This window comes from Salmo salar, chromosome ssa27 (genome assembly GCF_905237065.1).
Source record: "Salmo salar chromosome ssa27, Ssal_v3.1, whole genome shotgun sequence".
NCBI lineage: Eukaryota > Metazoa > Chordata > Actinopteri > Salmoniformes > Salmonidae > Salmo > Salmo salar.
The window spans coordinates 2,806,273-2,825,120 of NC_059468.1; the positions used below are offsets into that span (position 1 = coordinate 2,806,273).

At 45.1% G+C, this 18,848-nt stretch overlaps 1 protein-coding gene across 1 annotated transcript in view; it reads left to right on the plus strand.

Annotated features, from left to right (window-relative positions):
- Positions 1-2,217: 2,217 nt before the first annotated feature.
- The window catches only part of LOC106588200 (RNA-binding motif, single-stranded-interacting protein 3), a 251,388-nt gene continuing 234,757 nt past the window's right edge, over positions 2,218-18,848 (plus strand). Inside the window, exon 1 of the mRNA XM_014176955.2 lies at positions 2,218-3,336. Within this exon, the coding sequence (XP_014032430.1) occupies positions 3,262-3,336 (75 nt within the window). The 5' untranslated portion in view covers positions 2,218-3,261. The remainder of the gene's footprint in view (positions 3,337-18,848) is intronic.

Here is an 18,848-nt window from a genome sequence, read left to right on the forward strand (position 1 = left end):
ATATGACCACACAAAATGTCAGACTGCTCTCTTTCTCCCCCCCCCACACCACCCTCTCTCTTTCTTTCTCTCCCTCTCCATCCCTCCATTCGGTGAGTAACCCTGCCCTGCCAGTCCGTCTGTCCTGGAGCTGTAATCTGCTAATCCACAATCGATATCTGCCTAATCTCTTTTCCACAGATAAAAGCGGCCTTTCTGATAATTATGTTTTCTTCCACACGCCATAGCCATTCTCTCTCTCTCACTGCTTTGTTTCTATCTGTGGGATGCTAGTATTGATTCAGTCTGCCCACTAGCCTGCATGCATGCTGCCCACATTCATGACCATGTAATCTGCTGTAAACCAAAATACATGGTTGAATGAGGACACAAATTGCTATTAGAAATCAATGTGCAAAATGTGGCATAATTGAGCTGGGACCTATTTTTTAAGTGATGCACTGAAAATCATTCATTTGGTCTGAAAACGTCAATGTAAAAGTTTAATAAGGGGAAAACACCCTCGTGGGTTTGGTGTGTCTGTGTAAATTTTCCCTCAGAAACTGTTGTACTGCTTGTTTGTGCCATTTAAAATGCTTTGCATAACACGTGTTTTTATAAGAAATGTTGCAGTTCATTTCTCATCCTGAAGTCAAGGATCATTTTGCTAATTGAGTTGGCTGAAAACTGTTGTGGACTCATAGGTTAAGCCACAGTCTGTGTGTGCAGCTGAAGTTTCTCGCAGGCCAAAGGGAAGAACCTTTACCATCCTGCTGCTGTCCATTGGGCTCCACTGTCATGCTATAGTCCTCTGTAGTGGGTAGAGTCTTGCCCTTGTAACGCCACGATAGTGGGTTTGATTCCTTGGACCACCTGCACATATAATATATACACGCATGCCTGTAAGTCGCTTTGGATAAAATAGTCTGCTAAATGGCATATATTTAAGCAATAAGGCCCGAGGGGTGTGGTATATGGGTGCGACATTTATTTGACATTGGTAACCAGTTTCTAATATATACTATAAACTGGGTTGTTCAAGCCCTGAATTCTGTGACCAATATACCACGGCTAAGGCTGTTCTTAGGCACGACGTAACGCAGATTATAGCATGTAACGGTGTCAGTTTGTAGCTGGTAGTATATATAGAGAGTGATTTTTCCCTCAAGCACTCTTTACCCCAACACCACGTGATGTCTCTCCGCTCTGAACGGCCACATACTCTGCACATCTGATGTGGGTGGAAAGTGTTCTCTGTGTTGTCTTTTCATAGTGAGGAGAGCTTAATTGTTCAGGTAGAATGTTCTACGTTGGGAAACATTGCTTCCTATGTCGAGGCAAAGCACCCAGAGTGATTATTTACAAGGATCTTAAGTCACGTTTGTATTTGAATGTTTTTCAGTGCTGGTCTGTCATGGTTACACAGAAAAAAAAGTTTGTCTGCTTGCATTTAACAAGCACAATACATTTGCAATTTGATTTGTTATGATGTATCATCATAACAATATGGAGGGTATACTGTATTCTACTGTATTTTAGTCGATGCCAGTATTCCAGAATTGATCATCCTAATATTTCTATATTTCTTAATTCCATTCTTTTGGTTTTAGATTTGTGTGTATTGTTGTGAATTGTTAGATACTGCTGCACTGTTGGAGCCAGGAACACAAGCATGTCACTACGCTCGCAATAACATCTGCTAAATATGTTTATATGACCAATACAATTTTAATTAATTTGATTTGATTTAAATTATACAGGATGTTGATATACTGTCGCTACGGACAATGTCATTTACTTCCAAGAGAAAGTGAATGCTTGAAACATACCTTTTCAGACTTTACCAATGAACCCAGAAGAAAAACCTATCATTGTCTTATAGGTTTATAAAGGTATGGAGTAATGTTCAAGGTTACTGATTGGTTCAGAAGTAAAATCAGACCACATTGATGAAGGAGAGTTTGAACCAGGCGTTAGGTCCTTTGGCAGCCAGTAGGGGGAATCGACTCCACACGCTACTGCCTGCCTGCCTGCCGTCCCCCTCTCCCCGCTCCTTTCTCTGGCTGTGGAAATACTGCAGCCCCCTGGTCTATGTCTGGATCTCTTTCTTGCTCGGAGCCGACTCAAGTCCCTCCTACCGGCTGTGGAAGGAGGAGGCAGTCAGCTCACAGTGCAGGACGAGCCCCCTTTACCGCCCTGTTACAGTGTGGAAGAGAGAGAGAGAGAGCGAGAGAGAGAGAGAAAGAGAGCGAGAGAGAGAGAGGCAGGCTGCTGGGAGGAGTGACTGAGAGCGAAGCAGGCAAGAAGAAACAAGGAACACATTTTAGAAGAGCAGGAAAAGGGAGGATCGCAGACAGGAGACTCTCTGGATTGTCTCTGTTGGGCACCTGGGACACTGTCATTGTGCTTCTCATTATATTTTTTTCTCTCTTCTTCTCTGAACCAGTGGACCGGTGGAGATTCGTTTTCTTCTTGGTGCCATATCAATTAGAAGCTGGGATTGTTTCTGTGTAATCTGCTCTTCTCTGGCTGAACTGTTACACACTGAGATTGCTTCTTTGGTTTGTTCCTGCCTGATACTGACTCTTCCCAAAGTGTATCTGTTAGCACACCGCTGAGGATATATCCTGTGTCCGACAATACAACACAGAGCAGCTGGGATATCAGACTACAGAGGAGAGAGAGAGAAAGAGAGAGAGAGAGAGAGAGAGAGAGAGAGAGAGAGCTGTGAGAGCAGCCGATTGAGCGACAGAGAGTGTGAGAGAGATTGAAGCCGAAGAGCGAGGTAAGCTATAGCAAGACAGCTTAAATAGAAAAGTGATCTATCTATCCTCCCCCTTTTCCTTGTCTTTCCTTTTCTCCTCTCCCACACTGTCCTGTGCCAGCAATTTGTGTGCAGGACTGCCTAAAGCCACTGCCACCTGCTCCTCCTCATCTTTCTCCTCTTCCTCCTCTACCTCTCTTCTCACGCGTTACTATCCGAAACCAGCCAGTGAGGGACAGACAGGACACGCAGCAGCTTCCGTTTGTAACACTCCAGGAGATTTAACTAAAAGGCGTCGTCAGGCAGGAGCTAACCCCACAGTGGCAACCCCTCTCCGAACCACTCTCCGTCAGACGAACCCTGCCTGCTCTCCGGAGGACCAGCAGTGATACAAGACACCAGTGTGGACGGGAAAAATAAGGGACCTACAGTCAGAGAGCCAAGCCCCAGTACTACTAACGCTCGTCCTCCGCCTCCGCGCAACCATTCCCTGCCCCGGCGCTAAGGATTCCAGCTACATGGGCAAGCGATTGGAACAGCAACCAATGTACCCTCAGTACACATACTACTACCCCCACTACCTCCAGACCAAGGTAGGACACCCATCACTTCAGTACCTTTAACCTCCCTCCCTCCCTCTTCAGTAAACTTTCACCTCCCTCCCTCCCCCATCCTCCTCCTCCCCCTCCCTCTTCAGTACCTTTAACCTCCCTCCCTCCCTCTTCAGTAAACTTTAAGCTCCCTTCCTCCCTCCCCCATCCTCCCCCCTCCCTCTTCAGTAAACTTTAACCTCCCTCCCTCCCACACCCCTACCCCAAACCCCCTTCACTCCTCCATCCTCCTCCTCCCCCCTCCCTCGCGCCTCCTGTCAAGCCGCTGAGTGGGGATGTGGTGTGATGGATGACTGGCCTTGGCCGTGATGGTTTCAGATGGCAAGTGGCTTGCTGGGGTTTGCATGTCTCTGTCACTTGGTGAGGCATCACAATGCTAGTTTGTCCAGCCTCGGTACGGCTAGTGGAGCTGTCCGGAAGGTTGATTAATTGAGGCTAACTGGATTGGAGTTTTATAGTGAGAACCACAATGGAAAAAAAGCCTACAGGCTTTATTGTGTTTTTAATGTATGTAATGTTGTCTACGGCTGGAGGAGCCTACCACTTTCAATTATCTAACATGCTGACCAGACCGCTCGTGTGCCATTGCGCGTATGTTGATTTTGTTCAACCACCAGACGCGATCAGTACACGCAGGTTGAAATATCAAAACGAACTCTGAACCAACTATATTAATTTGGAGACATGTCGAAAAGCATTAAACATTTATAGAAATTTAGCTAGCTAGCTTGGTGTTGCTAGCTAATTTGTCCTGGGCTATAAACATTTGGTTGTTATTTTACCTGAAATGCAGAAGCTCCTCTACTCTGACAATTAGTCCACAGATAAAAGTATAAACCGAATTTGTTTCTCGTCAACTCTCCTCCTTCAGGCTCTTCTTCTTCTTTGGACTTTATATGGCGGTTGGCAAACAACTTTAAGGTGCATTACCACAACCAACTGGACTGGAGTGTGGACCTTAGTTCATCTTTCAATTACCCACGTGGGTACAGTTGAAGTCAGAAGTTTACATACACTTAGGTTGGAGTCATTAAAACTCGTTTTTTCAACCACTCCACAAATTTCTTGTTAACAAACTATAGTTTTGGCAAGTCGGTTAGGACATCTACTTTGTGCATGACACAAGTAATTTTTACAACAATTGTTTACAGACAGATTATTTCAGTTATAATTCGCTGTATAAAAATTCCAGTGCGTCAGAAATGTACATACACTAAGTTGACTGTGCCTTTAAACAGCTTGGAAAATTCCAGAAAATAATGTCATGGCTTTAGAAGCTTCTGATAGGCTAATTGACATAATTTGAGTCGATTGCAGGTGTTCCTGTGGATGTATTTCAAGGCCTACCTTCAAACTCAGTGCCTCTTTGCTTGACATCATGGGAAAATCAAAAGAAATCAGCCAAGACCTAAGAAAAAAAATTGTAGATCTCAACACAAGTCTGGTTCATCCTTGGGAGCAATATCCAAATGCCTGAAGGTACCACGTTCATCTGTACAAACAATAGTATGCAAGTATAAACACCATGGGACCACGCAGCCATACAGCTAAAGAAGGAGACGTGTTCGGTCTCCTAGAGATGAATGTACTTTGGTGCAAAAAGTGCAAATCAATCCCAGAACAACAGCAAAGGACCTTGTGAAGATGCTGGAGGAAACAGGTACAAAAGTATCTATATCCACAGTAAAACGAGTCCTATATCGACACAACCTGAAAGACCGCTCAGCAAGGAAGAAGCCAATGCTCCAAAACCGCCATAAAAAAAGCCAGACTACGGTTTGCAACTGCACATGGGGACAAAGATCATACTTTTTGGAGAAATGTCCTCTGGTCTGATGAAACAAAAACAGAACTGTTTGGCCATAATGACCATCGTTATGTTTGGAGGAAAAAGGGGGCAGCATCATGTTGTTGAGGTGCTTTGCTGCAGGAGGGAATGGTGCACTCCACAAAATAGATGGCATAATGAGGGAGGAAAATGATGTGGATATATTGAAGCAACATCTCAAGTCATCATTCAGAAAGTTAAATCTTGGTCGCAAATGGGTCTTCCAAATGGACAATGACCCCAAGCGTACTTCAAAAGTTGCTTAAGGGCAACAAAGTCAAGGTATTGGAGTGGCCATCACGAAGCCCTGACCCCAATCCTATAGAACATTTGTGGGCAGAACTGAAAAAGTTTGTGCGAGCACGTAGGAGGCCTACAAACCTGACTCAGTTACACCACCTCTGTCAGGAGGAATGTGCCAAAATTCACAACAATTTATTGTGGGAAGCTTGTGGAAGGCTACATGGAAAGTTGGACCCAAGTTAAACAATTTAAAGGCAATGCTACCAAATACTAATTGAGTGTATGTAAACTTCTGACCCACTGGGAATGTGATGAAAGAAATAAAATCTGAAATAAATAATTATCTCTAGTATTATTCTGACATTTCACATTCTTAAAATAAAGTTGTGATCCTAACTGACCTAAGACAGTTTACTAGGATTAAATGTCATGAATTGTGAAAAACTGAGTTTAAATGTATTTGGCTAAGGTGTATGTATACTTCCGACTTCAACTGTATATGCTCCTAAAAACCAATGAGGAGATGGGAGAGGCAGGACTTGCACTGTGTCAAGCGTCACAAATAGAACCAAGTTGTATTTTAGCGCCTAACTACGCAGACGCTCGTTGACGCACACGCGAGCAGTGTGTGTGCAATGATTAAATAACATGTATGTGGTACATTTATTTTTGCATCATTCACGCACGCGTTGCGAGCAGTGTGGTCAGCATGTAATACATTCAATCAATCAACCAAGGAGATTACTACCCACCCATATCTCCTACCATTAGTGACACAATAAAAGCCGTATCTCCTATCCTGGCTCAGCAATGCCTTTATCATGATAACCGACATGTTGGCCAGCCGTAGGCTGACAGTAAACAGGCATCCGCCATGGCTGCCCACATTTGCTCTAGCCATTGTACGCATCACTAACTCTGGCGTGGAAACCTGGACTCTGGTTGGTGGCTGATGGGGGGGACAGTCGAGAAGACTAGAGGTCCTCCGTCATCAATAAGATAAACTAATGCAGATAAAGTATTGTGTCATCTTCCCTCCCTATTGTAAAGAGCTGCTGAGGTAGCTAACTAGAGAATCCTAGAGAAGAATATTGGCGGCCCCACCTGGTAGCCCACTGGTTTCTCTTCTGATTTATAGTTTAATACATTTGTGCTGCTGCCATATGGTTTCCTTCTCACCCTGCCCCCTCCCCTCTCTATCCCTCTTTCTCCCACCTCTCCCTCCCTCTTTTTCTCTGTCTCATATCTCAGAGGAGCTCATCTCAGGTCTCTCATTCAGGGGTATGCCCTGTTAAGTTCATGTTTTAAGTATCCCTATATTTCTGTCACTACGGTGTTGTCACTCTGTTATTAGTACGCCTGGTGGTAGTCTCACTGTTGATGGATCTGGTATGAGTGCAATGGCAACCATGTTTTGTGAAAATACGGTTTAGTAAACGTTGTTAAACTGGAGCCTAGTCGTTGTGTCATTTTAAGTTAACATGCCCCTCATCCCTCCTTTCCTTCCTACGTCCCTCCCTCCCTCCCCACTCCACTGCAACAGGCATATCTTCCCCCCCTCTTCATCGTCACATCTTACTCAAGGTCAGCGCAGACAGGATCTTGCCTCCGTCAGCGATTGATGTATCCTTGAGTGCGATATCCATGTCATCCAAACTCGTCCACCCAACAGCAGCGAGCAAGCCAAATAGCAGTGCATTTGCCATGTTTAAAGTGGTCAAGAAAGGGTTTTCTTTTCCTGGCTAGTTACTCTAGCTAGTGCCCATTAGTGGTATGTATACCGTATGTACACTACCGTTCAAAAGTCTGGGGTCACTTAGAAATGTCTGTGAGACTGGTGTTTTGCGGGTACTATTTAATGAAGCTGCCAGTTGAGGACTTGTGAGGCATCTGTTTCTCAAACTAGACACTCTAATGTAATTGTCCTCTTGCTCAGTTGTGCACCGGGGCCTCCTACTCCTCTTTCTATTCTTGTTAGGGCTAGTTTGCGCTGTTCTGTGGAGTAGTACACAGCATTGTAGAAGATCTTCAGTTTCTTGGCAATTTCTCGCATGGAATAGCCTTCATTTCTCAGAACAAGAATAGACTGACGAGTTTCAGAAGAAAGTGCTTTGTTTCTGGCCATTTTGAGCCTGTAATCGAACCCACAAATGCTGATGCTCCAGACACTCAACTAGTCTAAAGAAGGCCAGTTGTATTGCTTCTTTAATCAGGTCAACAGTTTTCAGCTGTGCTAACATAATTGCAAAAGGGTTTTCTAATGATCAATTAGCCTTTTAAAATGATAAACTTGGATTAGCTAACACAACGTACCATTGGAACACAGGAGTGATGGTTGCTGATAATGGGCCTCTGTACGCCTATGAAGATATTCCATTAAAAATCTGCCATTTCCAGCTACAATAGTCATTGACAACATTAACAATGTCTACACTGTATTTCTGATACATTTGATGTTATTTTAATGGACAAAAAATGTGCTTTTCTTTCAAAAACAAATATATTTCTAAGTGACTCCACACTTTTGAACGGTAGTGTATGTATGGGACTGTGACCAGGGCCAGTGATGTGAGAGCAGAGGGCTCTCTCTGTCTCTTTGACAGAGAGTGCAGGGAGGTAGAGCTGCTATCCCATTAATTATCATTGATTGGTAGAGTAGAGGAGAGGGCCTTGGCAGTTAGGTGGGCAGGTTGGGCCCCAGCATCAGATGGCAGCCGCTTGCCTCACAGGCAGGACGCCTGAATTAAGCTTCCGTCTGTAGTCATCCAGGTCCGTCTGTTAATCTTAATTTCAGCATGTTCTTGATATGGCCTCATTCTCCCAAACGGGCATAGATAACTGCAAGTGATGATGAGGGGGGTAGGGATTCTAGAAAACGTAACTCATACCAAATTGTCCTTTCCGACTCCATTTTATGACGCATATCGGCAATACTTCTCCATCCGCCGAGGAATATATAGAATCTACAGAACATCTGGGTTCTATTAGGATGAAAAGTATATTATGAGTTTAACACTGTCTTACGTCTTCTTTGTACGACAGAATTTCATAGTCGAAAAGGCGTTTTCAATTTCCATTTGAAATGTCTCATATCGCCGCATATAATTCACTGGACCCGCCACTGTTCGATGAGCACATTCCAGTTGACGGCGAGGATTAACATGTAAAACTCAGAAATTAGATGAAACAATAACATTTGGCCCTCTATTGATTAGTGCAGTGGAGCGTAGCATGTGCTTCTCTTGAACAAGATTATTGATTCCTGAAAGAGCATTTTTGTGGCATGTTTTATAAGGGACGAAGGTGAAGGGAGCCTGCAGGACAGTGCTTTGATAAGGGAATCGTTTAAAGGCTTGTTTCTATTCCCATCCTGCTCTATGAACGAACGGAGCCAATGCTGAATCTCTCTCAGATACTGTACGATACTTTATTGAACATAGTGACTAGGATTTCACTGAATTTTCTGTATTTGAGTATTTGTTTGATTTGAATCATAAGTGAATGATAAATGTTTTACAAATGAGGAAATGACAGTAAATGTATGTCCTCTGAACAATTAAGCCTCACAGATCAATTATGTCATTTAATGATAGTTATTATGGGAAATGTGTGCATTTCATCCAAAAGCTATGTCTGTTGGCAACATTCTGCATGCCTTGGCATGTCTCATGATTATCCTTATCAACTTGAAGTGACAGCTATTTTTGTTTGCGACTACAACATTTCCAAAGTACACGTTGGTAGAAGATCAAGATAACGTCACAGTGGATATATTTGAATGTGTTTTTTTTGCCCATGGGAAATCCCTTTTCAATCCATCTCCTTTCGATGAATTGTCTCGCTAATACAGAGAAAGTCATCATCTTCAGTATAGGCTACAGTAGTCACCTGAGTCCACTGTATTACTATGACACGACTGAATGGCCTAGTCCTTACACCCCTCCTATCAAGAGATCAGACAGACAGGCAGAGACACACACACACACGGTCTGTGTTACAGTCACGCTAGTAGAGCATACAGAGAGAACCTGAGAAGCTGAGGAGCAGACACAGAGATAGACGCAGGCTAATATGGGCTCCCGAGTGGCGCAGCGCTCTAAAATGAAATGAAATTTCATTAGTTACATGTGCCGAATACGACAACCTTACAGTGAAATGCTTACTTACGAGCCCCCAACCAACAATGCAGTTTCCAAAAATATGGACAAGAATAAGAGATAAAAGTAACAAGTAATTAAAGAGCAGCAGTAAAACAACAATAGCGAGACTATATACAGGGGGGTACCGGTACAGAGTCGATGTGTGGGGGCACCGGTTAGTTGAAGTAGTATGTACATGTAGGTAGAGTTATTGAAGTGACTATGCATAGATGACAACAACAGAGAGTGGCAGTGGTGTAATTAGGGGGAGAGGGGTGGGGGGCCAATGCAAATAGTCTGGGTAGCCATTTGATTAGATGTTCAGGAGTCTTATGGCTTGGGGGTAGAAGCTGTTTAGAAGCCTCTTGAACCTAGACTTGGCGCTCCGGTACTGCTTGCCGTGCGGTAGCAGAGAGAATAGTCTATGACTAGGGTGGCTGGAGTCTTTAACAGTTTTTAGGGCCTTCTTCTGACACTGCCTGGTAGGAAGCTTGGCCCCAGTGATGTATTGGGCCCTTCGCACTAACCTCTGTAGTGCCATGCGGTCGGAGGCCGAGCAGTTGCCATACCAGGCAGTTATGCAACCAGTCAGGATGCTCGATGGTGCAGCTGTAGAACCTTTTGAGGATCTGAGGACCCATGCCACATCTTTTCAGTCTCCTGAGGGTGAATAGGTTTTGTCGTGCCCTCTTCACGACTGTCTTGGTGTGCTTGGACCATGTTAGTTTGTTGGTGATGTGGTCCCTGGTTTAAGGCACTGCATCTCAGTCCTAGAGGCGTCACTACAGACCCTGGTTCGAATGCAGGCTGTATCACAACCGGCCATGATTGGGAGTCCCATTGGGCGGCTCACAATTGGCCCAGCGTCGTCCGGGTTTGGCCAAGGAAGGCCATCAATGTAAATAAGAATTTGTTCTTAAAACGGACTTTTTACTTAAATAAAGGTTAAATAAAAAAGTAAATATCCAGGGCCTTAAGTAAACACCAATCAATGGAGCCCATTGAGTGGCTCTATGCCTGTGTCTGCCTGGACCTTGGGCTCCATTTATACTCTCTCTGATTCCTTATAGTGGGAGGGTAGGGGTGGGAGATGGTGGCCAGAGGGAGGGATGGAGGGAGGGCCGGGCGGGTTAAAAGCAAGGAAAAGGGTTTGGTTACATTACACGGGGGAAGCCATTGTGCTGCAGAAATAACAACAGGCCCATCTAAATCCTGCTGCTTTCAAGCCTGTCTAAGAGCCGCTGGCTGGCCAGTTCTATATCCCCATTCTGGGTGTAGCCTTTCAGTGTAGCCTCATCAAAGGCAGAGGAAATCATGAGCTCTACGTTTTTTTGTTCAGTTGAGTTTTAATGGTGGAGATGCTGTGAAACTAGGCTAGGAACGTACACTATACAGTGCATTCTGAAAGTTTTCAGACCCCTTCACTTTTTCCACATTTTGTTACGTTACAGCCTTATTCTTAAATTGATTACATTTTTGCACATTTATTACAAAATAATACAAAACTGAAATATCACATTTACATAAATATTCAGACCCTTTACTCAGTACTTTGTTGAAGCACCTTTGGCAGCGATTACAGCCTCAAGTCTTCTTGGGTATGAAGCTAAAAGCTTGAAACACCTGTATTTTGGGAGTTTCTCCCATTCTTCTCTGCAGATCCTCTCAAGCTTTGTCAGGTTGGATGGGGAGCGTTGCTGCACAGCTATTTTAATGGTCTCTCCAGAGATGTCCGGGCTCTGCCTGGGCCACTCAAGGACATTCAGAGACTTGTCCCGAAGCAACTCCTGCATTGTCTTGGCTGGTGCTTAGGGTCATTGTCCTGCTGAGTGGTGAATCTTCACCCCAGTCTGATGTCCTGAGTGCTCTGGAGCAGGTTTTCATCAAGGATCTCTCTGTACTTTGCTCTGTTCATCTTTCCCTCAATCCTGACTAGTCTCACAGTCCCTGCCACTGAAAATTATGCTGCCACCACCATGCTTCACCGTAGGGATGGTGCCAGGTTTCCTCCAGACGTGATGCTTGGCATTCAGGCCAAAGACTTCAGTCTTGGTTTCATCAGACCAGAGAATCTTGTTTCTGAGAGTGTTTAGGTGCCTTTTGGCAATCTCCAAGCAGGGTGTCATGTGCCTTTTACTGAGGAGTGGCTTCCTTCTGGCCACTACGATAAAGGCCTGATTGGGGGAGTGCTGCAGAGATGGTTGTCCTTCTGGAAGGTTCTCCCATCTCCACAGAGGAACTCTGGAGCTCTTTCAGAGTGACCATTGTGTTCTTGGTCACCTCCCTGACCGAGGCCCTTCTCCCCCGATTGCTCAGTTTGGCCGGGAGGCCAGCTCTAGGAAGAGTCCTGGTGGTTCCAAACTTCTTCCATTTAACAATGATGGAGGCCACAGTATTCTTGGGGACCTTCAATGCTGCAGACATTTTTTGGTACCCTTCCCCAGATGTGTGCCTCAACACAATCCTGTCTCGGAGCTCTGACATGCACTGTCAACTGTGGGACCTTATATAGGCAGATGTGTGCCTTTCCAAATCATGTCTAATCAGTTGAATTTACCACAATCAAGTTGTAGAAACATGTCAAGGATGATCAATAGAAACAGTGTGCCCCTGAGCTCAATTTTCAGAAAGGGTCTGAATACTTATGTAAATAAGGTATTTCTGTTTTAAATGTTAATAAATTAGCACAATAAAAAAAAATATTTGTAATCAATTTTAGAATAAGGCTGTACATTTCTGTCCTGCTACAGCTGCCCCTGTGAAATGTAAGTGCTGTTATTGTGAAGTGGAAACGTCTAGGATCAATAACGTCTCAGCCGCAAAGTGGTAGGCCACACAAGCTCACAGAATGGGACCCCCAAGTGCTGAAGCACGTAGTGCATAAAAATCGTCTGTCCTCGGTTGCAACACTCACTACCGAGTTCCAAATTGCCTCTGGAAGCAACGTCAGCACAATAACTGTTCGTCGGGAGCTTCATGAAATGGGGTTCTATGGCCAAGCAGCTGCACACAAGCCTAAGATCACCATGTGCAATGCCAAGCGTTGGCTGGAGTGGTGTAAAGCTCACAACCATTGGTCTCTGGAGCAGTGGAATTGCGTTCTCTGGAGTGATGAATGACGCTTCACCATCTGGCAGTCTGACGGACGAATCTGGGTTTGGCGGATGCCAGGAGAAACGCTACCTGCCCGGATGCATAGTACCAACTAAAGTTTGGTGGAGGAGGAATAATACTGCAGCATACAATGACATTCTAGAAGATTCTGTGCTTCCAATTTTCTGGCAACAGTAGGGAAAGCCCTTTCCTGTGTCAGCATGACAATGCCCCTGTGCACAAAGCGAGGTCCATACAGAAATGGTTTGTCGAGATCTGTGTGGAAGAACTTGACTGGTTCTAAGCCCTAACCTCAACCCAATCGAACACCTGAATTGGAACGCCGACTGTGAGCCAGGCCTAACCGCCCAACATCAGTCCCCGACCTCACTAATGCTCTTGTGGCTGAATGGAAGTCCCTGCAGCAATGTTCCAACATCTAGTGGAGGATATTATATTTACTGTTCTCAGGCTATATGCCTATTATTCACATGACACAACATATTCATATAACACAGCATCATAGAACACAATTAGTCATTTCTAGACACAATTCTTAATATGTGCTTCAAGAATGACTGAACGAAATCACTTGCCGAGGCAGTGCTGTTGAAATCCTTGCATTAAGCTCATTTAGTCACTATACAATAAAGGTTGGCAGCAGCCTCTCAACTAGCTCCCTCTCTTCCTTGTTTTCCCTCCCCTAGCTCACCACCACAATCCAGGGGCTTTTGATCATTAATCAACCCACGCCCACACCTCTGTTTTTTTTATCTGCCTGCGCCTGTAATCTCGCCATACAATCCCTCTACATGTCGCTGTCACTCAGTGGAGTGGATATTTTCATTTATCTACTCGTGTGCTGTACATAACACAGCACTTGGGCACTGTGGCCTCCTTCTCATTCATCAACTGACAGCTTGGCCCCTATCTACACGCATACATTAGTCTACACTGTACCTGCCGTACCCGCCGCCCCCGCCTCCTCATAAGCACTGAGTGAGCTACAGAGTCCTGCCCCTCATGCACTCACGTCCGTATCTCATTACGACTGCTTTGTGTGAGTGTGTTCAGCCTTTTGACGTTCAATTTTAATTCTATCGGAGAGAAGAAAAAAACTGGGAAAATTAGATTGCGTCTTCCTTTTTCTCTTTTCCGGTTTTCTCTAGTTCATCGCGCAGAGCCATAACTATCAGATGGGACTCAGGGACTTGACTTGGGTTTACTGTCAAGTGTATTTAGCTGTAAATGTAACTGTAGCACAATGAATGTATGCATAGTGTATCCTGCACACCCTGCATGGCTTATGACCACAGATGCTCTGTGGCTGTGAGCTTGTGAGTGAATGGTTATGAGTGAGTGCTGCTGGCGATGATGTCAGTGTGACCTCAGGGAGCCCTGGTCACCGTGTTCTCCGTCCCCGGCCATCTGGAGCCACAGGCAGCTCTGCTCTGCTCTACAGAGGGAAGCTCGGCTGCTGCTTCTGCACGGGTGCCAGGGGCCGGAGTATAGCAGAGTCCTGCAGCACTACAGTGAAGTGGAGTGGGCTCAGGGATGCCCAATGGAGCCCTACTATGGATTCCTTTGTTTCCTGGTCTTTCTTTTCTGCAAGTGCACGCTCTATTTTTTTGTCTTTGTCTTCGATGCTGTCCCTCCCTCCCTCTCTCTTTTTTTGCCTTTTGATTTTACCCTCTCTCCATAATTTTCTCTCTTTCATTTCCCCTCTTTTTCTGTATAATTCCTTCTGTTCTGGAGCCCTCGCTGACTCCTGTGTAGGATGGCAGGAGTGGCGGTAGATGCACCTCCTGTAAACTCACCTTTTTACATTCACTTACGGAAATTAACATCAGAGAAGTAGGACATGAATAGAATTAGCTGCAGGGCAGGCAAACCAAGAGCCTTGTATTCTGAACCGCATAACTGCAATTCTGAGGGTTCAAGATAGCATCTCGCTTCACCCTATTCTGGAAGGACAGGACAGAGCGGGCAGAATGCATATTGAGAAAGCCTGCTGTGAATGCCGCTCTCTGTTACCGGGCAAATGTCCCTCTGAGCGAGGTTAGGCAGCAGCTATGGGGTTGAGGGTCTTAGCTACCGCTGGAAGAGACTGACAGGATGTTAGTGAAGGGGTGTGTTGTTCTACTGTAACCGTAGCCCCGGCTGTCTGTCTGCTGTGTCTGGCCTGCCTCTGCTCTGGCATCCGGCTTCAGGACGGAAAGAACGGTCTCACGGCGTGGCGCGGTGCTCACTCACTCGGAGCTAGCCGGGGTAATTGCTCCTGCATTTTTAAAGAAGGGCTGGCGTTTGAAGAATCCAATGGTTCCCCTGCTTTTTACTTACTGGAGAAAGGCTGTTAGTTTGCATGTGGCTGTCCGGGAGTCTGTGAGAGTGAGAGGCTTGTCTCTGTGTTCACACGCAATGAGAGATAATCACCTCTCAAGGACATGGCATGGCTGTCCCAGCACTCCGTATGGTTTCAGCTTATTATAGGGTTATATTCTAGTCTGTGGTCTGAGCCACACCAGCCATCTATGTTATGATGAACAGAGGAAGCCTAATGACATCAACACAGAGAGCAGAGCAGAGCTCCCCTCTCAAAATGTGCCTCTGTTTTAAGAGAAGACGAGATAATAACAGAAACAGAGTTAAGAGTTTCTGGAAATTGTTAAAAATTTGAGTCTCACTTAAAGTTACTACAAAGTTCAAGTGGAGAGTCTTTCTGGATTGACATTCTGGGAAACGTACCAAGGTTTGCATGTTGGAGTAAGTCGGTAAGAGTCTGGGAAAAGTACCAGCCGAGAGTTTCTACTAACAGTCTCATTTTTCATTATGTGATTTCATCCTCCTAATAATGACATCATAGTTTGACAGTACAAATCCTTTGGTGGTGCACATCTCACTCTGTGGAATTTTCATTTTATTTCCATTCTAGCCACACAAACCAATGACCTAGTGTCTCTAATCAGATCTGCAGACATGAAAATGGAGGGAGATTCGAGCCACAGACATGCAAATGGTGGTGTAGCCTTACCAGAGAGGCCCAGCCTTTCAAACATGTATAAACCATAACATTTACCCTACAGAGCGGCATTAGCAATGGCAATCTCAATGAAAATACCATGTCATAACTAGCTTGAAAAATGGCTGTGGAAAAAGCCAATTCTGCCATGAAGGAGGGTAAGCAAATAGTCATGAGGGCTTGAATAGCTGCCAGGAGTGTTGGATGGCTCTAACTAAACCACAACGAGTTCCTATACAAACAGAGATACGGGCACCAATTTGGTGTGGCAGATGAACCTTTTCAAGCTTTTGCGCGAACTGGGATTACCAAATGCAAACAGTCCATTCTCAGGGCTCTATTCAGGTTAAATGACTCAAGCCGCCCTTGTATTTTTTGTCTGAGTGATTATTTTGGCAGACCTTCAGAATGCCCTAACCCCTCCCCAATGTCATGGCTTGGGAGTATTAGCCAGCTTGTGGAAAAACACAGAGTGGGACAGGTAGGCGGCATGAATTAGATTGCAAGGACACCAGTGTAGAAAGAGAGAGAGCCAAGTAGTCATGCAGCAGTAGGATGAATGGAAAGTAAGCGAACGCCGTTGGCATTATAGAGCTGAATAGGATTAAAGATGATTATTCTTCGCCAGTAATTAGTAGCACATAAACAGCCGTCGGCAACAGAATTAAAAAGTGGCATTATGATGTGTGTCCTCCATACAAGATGTCTCTTCTTGCGCTTTTCAACAGTTAATCCCTCTGCTTCGCAGGCAGCCACATATTCTCGGGGTAAAGGTTACATTTTGTAACAGATGACTGCATGTGACTGACTTGCATGGTTCATGCTTTGATGTACAACACCAGTTTCTCCTGCACAATCTGCACTGGTGCGTACAGTATCTCCCGTCTCTTTGCCTCGCATAAATTATTAAGGTCACCCACATGTTCTGGAGAGAAGAGGATAGAGAAGTCGCATACCGTGAATCAACGGCTTAATGCCTCGTGTCTGTGAGAGAGAGACAAACCTTATTCAGCATGAAAGGTTGACACGACAGCACCAGTGTCACGTGTGCTCCCTCTCCGGCCTCTAGGTCACCAGGCTGCTCATTATGGTGCACACCATCGTTACGCGCACCTGCGCGTCATCAGACGCACCTGGACTCCATCACGTCCTTGATTACCTGCCCTATATATGTCACTCCCTTTGATTCCTTCCCCAGGTGTCATTGTTTCTGTTTCTTGTCTGTGAGTTGTTCGTGTTTCTTGTTTTGTTCATTTGTTTATTAAATTATGCACTCCCTGAACTTGCTTCCTGACTCCCAGCGCACACGTTATAACCAGTTAGAGTTGGGAATAAAATGTAGCCTACAAAATGCAAATGTTCATTTTTGAATACTTGCTGTGGAAGTGTGGATGAAGTCTAATTGTTTTTCATATATTTTGAGTCCTTGGGCTTTTTAGAAGACATGGGTAAGAATTCCCTGTCGCTTTCCCCTCTCTCATTAGCTTTTTTGAGGACTGGTATCCATTATTTATCGCCTAGCCCCAAAACAGCAGCTGCATGCTTGTGTAACTGACGTATGTTCTGCTTTTGCAAGCATATTGGGAAGAATGATTCTGTATAGAGATTTACATCAGGCTTACGAGGACACACTGCAACAGACATCTCCAGAATGTGTTTTTTGACTGATCAAAAAAAGTTCCCATCTCAGATAACTTGAACTTTGGGCCGCACCGGCCAATTAACCACAATGGCATCTTGCCTAGTATCTGCGGATGCTCCGGCGTAACTACTGTAACCGTCAAAGCCGTTAGAATTCAGCCGATGAAGCAATAAAGTCTCGCTCGTATAGATAGAGCTGCAGTCTGCTCCATTCAGTGCAAATCCTGTGCCCTCAGCATTTTGGGCCTGCAATGAATCACCAAGCTGACATGGCCTCCCCTCGAACGTTAAATAAACACTCCAATAATGTGACACAATGTTCCCCTAGCCACACAGCTACAGTTCTATACGTTAACACTGTTACTGTAGGCTCTCTGAAATGTTTAGGAACTCTGTACCCAAGTTATGTTACTTCTTCTTCTCCGTTCGAGATGATCTGTTTGGGTATGGATTGCAGTTGTACAGCCAGCAGTAGCTGCAGCGGGAGGCCCTCTATTCTGCCTTGTAGGGGCATGGACTCCCTCCACTTCCAGTACCAGGGCCTGTCTGCAACATAAGCGCTGCACATCTGTTTATCCCGTCCATATGTGTAGCGGAGGCCCACGACGGTATATTGGGCAATTACCTCTGTGATTGGTGGAAGAGGAAAGTCCTTTAAATGCTCTCTGTCGGGGGGGGTTATCTATTGGATCACTGGTGATGTCGTGCCATTACCGTAGCGACGGCCGGGGGCCTCGTTTTCAGCGACAGGGCTGAGGCAGCCCCTGACATGTGAGTGCGGGTCAGCCAAGGTCACCACACCTCAGTGGCGATGCTGCGCCTTCAGAAATGCATACGTATGAACGTATTGCGATTTAGATGAAGATAATGAATGGAGGACATGCACACATGAATAGTTTGCAGAGAAAACGTGCTTTTATGTATGTACAAATAGAAAGGCACAGACACACTTTCAGATATGAATGAAGTCTGTGACACACTTATAACATGCAAATCCATGCTCATACTGAACATAAACATGGTTTGCATTCCAAATGGGACCCTATAGTGCACTACTTATGACCAGGGCTCTGGTCATAAGAAGTGCACTATATAAGGAACGGGGTACCATTTGGGATGCACCCATATGGTGCATACATACTGTACATAGCATGTTAATACACAGAAACATATGCACTCTCAACCTTTGAAGAAATTAGGCCTGGCTGAACTTGCATTGAAGAGGAGGGGTGAAACAGTGCTGTGTGAGGTAGATGGTGGGAGCATAGTCCATTGAGTTCACTGAGCAGAGTGACACACACACACACACACACACACAAACACACACAGACAGAGACATGCACGCACGCACGCACACACACACACACACACACACACACACACACACACACACACACACACACACACACACACACACACACACACACACACACACACACACATATATACATACAGACAGAGACATGCATGCACACACAACGCACGCACAACGCACGCACAAGCACAAGGACAGACACACACACACACACAC